The sequence below is a fragment of the Musa acuminata genome, chromosome BXJ2-1 (assembly GCF_036884655.1).
Source record: "Musa acuminata AAA Group cultivar baxijiao chromosome BXJ2-1, Cavendish_Baxijiao_AAA, whole genome shotgun sequence".
Taxonomy (NCBI): Eukaryota; Viridiplantae; Streptophyta; class Magnoliopsida; order Zingiberales; family Musaceae; genus Musa; species Musa acuminata.
In genome coordinates this window covers 17,930,242-17,935,096 of record NC_088338.1, presented here as the reverse complement: position 1 = coordinate 17,935,096, position 4,855 = coordinate 17,930,242, and the positions used below count along the sequence as shown (strand labels likewise).

The 4,855-nt window shown below is 39.2% G+C and overlaps 1 protein-coding gene across 2 annotated transcripts; it reads left to right on the top strand.

Moving 5' to 3' along the window:
* The first annotated feature begins 332 nt into the window (after positions 1 to 332).
* LOC135580981 (heat stress transcription factor A-2c-like) lies at positions 333 to 4,649 on the top strand. Of its 2 annotated transcripts, XM_065093698.1 has the most exons (5): positions 333 to 752; positions 928 to 1,021; positions 1,119 to 1,420; positions 3,134 to 4,210; positions 4,295 to 4,649. In XM_065093698.1, exons 3-4 carry the CDS (start codon positions 1,121 to 1,123, stop codon positions 3,914 to 3,916), a joined length of 1,083 nt encoding a protein of 360 aa, XP_064949770.1. In that variant the 5' UTR covers positions 333 to 752; positions 928 to 1,021; positions 1,119 to 1,120; the 3' UTR covers positions 3,917 to 4,210; positions 4,295 to 4,649. The 2 variants fall into 2 exon arrangements, with proteins under 2 accessions (XP_064949770.1, XP_064949769.1); XM_065093697.1 differs by lacking the exon at positions 928 to 1,021 and having other exon boundaries at positions 336 to 752.
* Positions 4,650 to 4,855: the final 206 nt, after the last annotated feature.

Below are 4,855 nucleotides of genomic sequence, written 5' to 3'. Positions count from 1 at the left end.
CATTAGGATCATAAAAATATGATTATACTTCATCAAGCAACTTATTGTGCAGCTATGAGTATTCTAAATCTTTATCTATTATTTAATATTACTTTTATTTTTTAATTAAAAATATTTTTTTAATTATATCATAATATTCTTTTATTGTTTTCCTTTATTCTCCATCCGAACACTTTCTTTCTCACGTTAGAAGATACGAAGGTAAGTTTGTAATTCTCAAAGTGAGAAAACGAATTACCAAGAAATTTAGAAGAAAAAGAAAAATAATTAAAAGAGGGATTAGGTGTTTCCCTTCCTCCGCTTTCAATTGTCTTGTGTCGGCAAGGACGTCAATCATCACCATCGGCGACCATACTCGAGTGGGATAATATCTGCGGAAGACGAGTGGCGACGGAGACCCAGCTCCAAGCGGGACCAACGGCGGCCGGCCAATCTCCACGACCGGCCGGCCCCACCCTCCGGAAGCTGGGTCCCCACGAGATATTTCCCTCCGCCCCACACCTCTCCGGAAGCTTCCACGACCGGCCGGCTGCACCTTGTCGCTCTGGAACCTTCTGTCCCAGCCCTATTTAATGCCGTCCCCTTCTCCTTCTTCCTTTCCTTCCTTCCTCGGCAACAAGAAAGCATCCATCTCACTGCTCGAAGAACCACTGAGCTATACAACGCAGCGCGTTGAGCTCACACTCCCACCGCCCATATTATCTTATCCTCTTTCCCCTCCCCAGCTCAGTTAGTTAGACTTGTATCAGCAGGCGAGTCCTCCTCTCACTCTCATCCCTTTTCCTGCTTCTTCACCAGATTTTAATCTGCTCGTGCTATCCTTTCCCTCTTTTCCTCGGACCCCTGCTTTAACGCCTGAAAAGAGATCAGCTTTTTTTCTCTTTAATCTTAGTTTCCATGGTTTCTTCTCTATTTTTTGTTGATTAGGTTGCATTTCTTGCATCAAAGTCTCGTCTTTCTCTGATTGATTACCTTTGCCAGTAGACGGATCCGTTTGTTACTCTCTTTTGATGGGTTTCTTGTAAGGGCCTTGTTGTTGCCGACATTCTCTGTAGTTACATTTCCGGTATTTGAATCAGAATCTCATCTTGCTATTGTTTGATCTGTTTTGGCTGCAGTCATGGATCCTCTTCCCGATATAGTGAAAGAGGAGTACCCGGAGACGAGTTCCTATAACATAGAAGATTCTTTTATGGAGCCTCCACGGCCGATGGAGGGGCTGCACGAAGTTGGGCCGCCGCCTTTCCTTACGAAGACCTTCGACATGGTCGATGACCCAGTAACCGATCAGGTGGTCTCCTGGAGCCTCACGAGTAATAGCTTCGTGGTCCGGGATCCCCACGCTTTTGCTGTGACCCTTCTGCCGAGGTATTTCAAGCACAACAATTTCTCCAGCTTCGTTAGGCAGCTCAACACATATGTAAGTGTTTGAAGTAATGCCTGTATGAATTTTCATGTGATTCTATTTAGCTTTTTGGTTTTTGGAAAGGGGACGCAGTTGGAATTCATTTTCAACGCAAATGACTTCCTTTTGCATCTCAATTTTTCTTGTGTTCGTAAAGTATATTTCTAGTTTGTCATAAAACTTTATGTTAAGGCAATAAAAGGTTCAGAAGATTGCAACAAATTGAATATGTAATGTGGATTTCATCTCTCTTTATTTGTTCCTCATTAAATTGGACAATGGATCAATCCTACCTTCTTTTTTACAATTTTCACCCTATATATACCTAGAGCTCTTCCATCAACTTTCTTTTCAGATGTTAACATATGTTTAGTTCCTCATATTCATCATTGTCGAATTGAATGCATTGACACTGTTTTGCTGTGAGGTTGCAGTGCATTTAAAATCATTTTAGATTAGGAACATTAAGAAGTTTGATTTTGGATGAAAGCATTGAGAGGTTAACATACCCAACACTTTGCTATAATTTGATGATCTGGATAATCAGATGACAGCCATCAAAATTTTTGATAATAAGATGCCCTTTGTTGGCAGTAATTGGAAACCATATAGAAACGACTGATAATTATTCATGATTATTAATCTCTAGTTACTCTGTTGGCATCTTATTTGGTTCTTGTCAGGTCCAATTACTTCAAAATTTCCCCTTATCTCTCTCATATCTCGGCTACTTAAATGAGGGACTATGATTGTTCCATTTCATTGTTAGCTTTCTATCTTAACTTCCGTTCACATGCTTAAGAGGAAGTAACTTCTAGGTTTTGAAGAGTTCTAGCAGTAACATTCTAGCATTCTCAAAAATATAATTTTCTCCTATTCTCTTAGTCACAGCACATCAACTCTTAAATTTTGCTCTTTTAATTGTTTTCTTCTGTAACGAGTAAATACTACGGTTGTTGTTCATTCACCTTGGAACCTCTATGGTTCTATTGGGTGGCTTACTTTTTATTCTTTGGAAGTGGAATGAGCCTGTATGAAGTCAGCTAAAACAGAAATATGGTGAACACAACTAGTGTTTTTTGCTTCATCTTTCAGTCTGACATGCGAAGAATTATTGGAACCATATAGAAATGGAACAGGTACTAAAGTGGCAGATTGATTGTTCTAGCAACTCAACTTAATGATGCAGAAGAGCTAAGTACCGTTTATATCCGTCTTTGTTATTATTGATCAGCGAAATGGTTAGAATTCCTCATACTGCAACTTCTAATATTATATAAGACAAAACAGTCATTTTCAACAATTATTATTTTTATATCAATAATAGAAAGACAAGAAGAAGAAAGAAGAATGAAGAGAACGAGAAGATTATTTGTGCTGAGAATCTGCTTGCTGTATAAATTTTCTTTTTTGAGGTAAAATTATCGATGGACACATTTTTTCATTCTCTCACCAATGTCTCCTTCCAGCTTAATTGAAGTACCCTTATCATCTTTTAATATTTATTAATCTGCACTAAGTTTTTCTTTTTTTATAGAGGACGGACCAGAAGACTATCATGCTTGAGGCTTCTCATCAACCACCATTGAACTTGTGAAACTTCTGTGATATCATAGACTTTGCTAGACTACTTGTTTCTGCATTTGATAGATTATCTTTGTTTCTACCCTTTTGATTGATTGGTTGGTGCATCAAAGTCGAAGCTACTAAATCTCTTGGTTTTCTCAGGGCTTTAGGAAGGTGGACCCAGATAGATGGGAATTTGCAAATGAAGGATTTCTTAGAGGACAGAAGCATCTTCTAAAGACAATTAAAAGAAGAAAACCACCTTCGAATCCTCTACCAAGGCAGCAATCAACGGGGTCATTCCTGGAGGTCGGGCACTTTGGTCTAGATGGAGAAATTGATAGGTTAAAGCGAGATAAGAACATTCTGATGGCAGAGGTGGTGAAGCTAAGGCAGGAGCAGCAGAACACTAGAACACAGCTTCAAGCCATGGAAGAAAGGGTACAAAGCACAGAACAAAAACAGCAACAAACGATGACCTTCTTAGCATGTGCTTTGCAAAACCCTGACTTCTTCCAGCAGTTGGTTCAGCAGCAAGAAAAAAGGAAACAGCTTGAGGAAGCCATTTCAAAGAAAAGGAGACGACCAATAGAAGCAGGGCCTTGTCATGGTGAAGAGGAGACAAACGAGGCACAGGAGTTTGAGCCACCATTTGACATTGAAACGGGAAAGCTGGAAGGGGTTTATGAACCTGAATTCTTCCAATTGGATGGCTTGTCAATGGAAATACACGGACTTGGAAGGAATGAAGATGCTGAGAATAAACCAGGAGAGAAGCATGAAGGTGGATATACAGAACTGAATGATGAGTTTTGGGAGGCGTTGTTTAAGGAACGGATTGAAGAGGAGAAGGGTGGACCAGAGTGGGTTGAAAGAGGCGAGGATGATGATATTGTTGTCTTGGCTGAGAAACTAGGCTATCTTACTTCCAATAGTCCTAAGTAGATGAGACATCTATGCTACACTTCCTTTCTCTTGTTGCTTCTCTTATCAATTTTGGCATCTAAATCTCACCTTTAATTACATCAGTTATATCTGTTGTCAGGAAGGTCCAGAAAAGAGTGGCGCTTTACCACCAAGGGAATCGTTTCTTATTCATCCGTCTCTCTTATACTGCTGATATTCATATGGATTTTCATTTAACTATACTGATTTAGATTTTGCAGTTATTTTGAGCGGATCAGCAGAGTCAAAAGGACATGTACCATGTATCAGAAAGACATGGTTACTCATCTCAAGGTTGTTTGATGTTGTAGGCAGCATTTGCTACATTAGGCTACCAAATAACCTTCTGTAACTCGAGTGCTTTCTTTATCTTGACAGGTTCTTAAAGCATATCATTCTGGAGAGAGAGAGGTTGTGGTTCAGCATAAACATAATCACCTCAACATTTCTGCAGCCATGTACGCTATCTAATTGAAGTCTGCATTGTGGGTCAACCATTTTTTTGTGTCAACTAGTCAACATGCTTCTGCTTGCACTTGACACCACATGGAAGCTATTTTTGCTCTGTAACACACTGTTGTTGTTGGTTACAGTATTCAACCAGTGTCAAGTCCAGTTTGTGATTTATTTGCCTTAGCTGCTTGTTATTTCAGTTCGTATGATAGTAATGTACTTGTTAGCTGGTTTGTAATTGTTTTCTGAATAATGGAACTCGCATCTTGAGTCTCTACAAGTGAATTTTTACTGCTTGTATTTTCTGTTTTCTTAATATAAGTAATATTTATTTATAAATAATGCCATGGCACGTGAGAATTCACTGATCAACCGAAATAATAGATTCATTGTACTAGAAAACGATGGTTGAGAACCGCCATATGGAATATGGAATATGTTGTTCTTGAGTAGAATTAGAACATGCGATTGCTGAGATTCAACAAT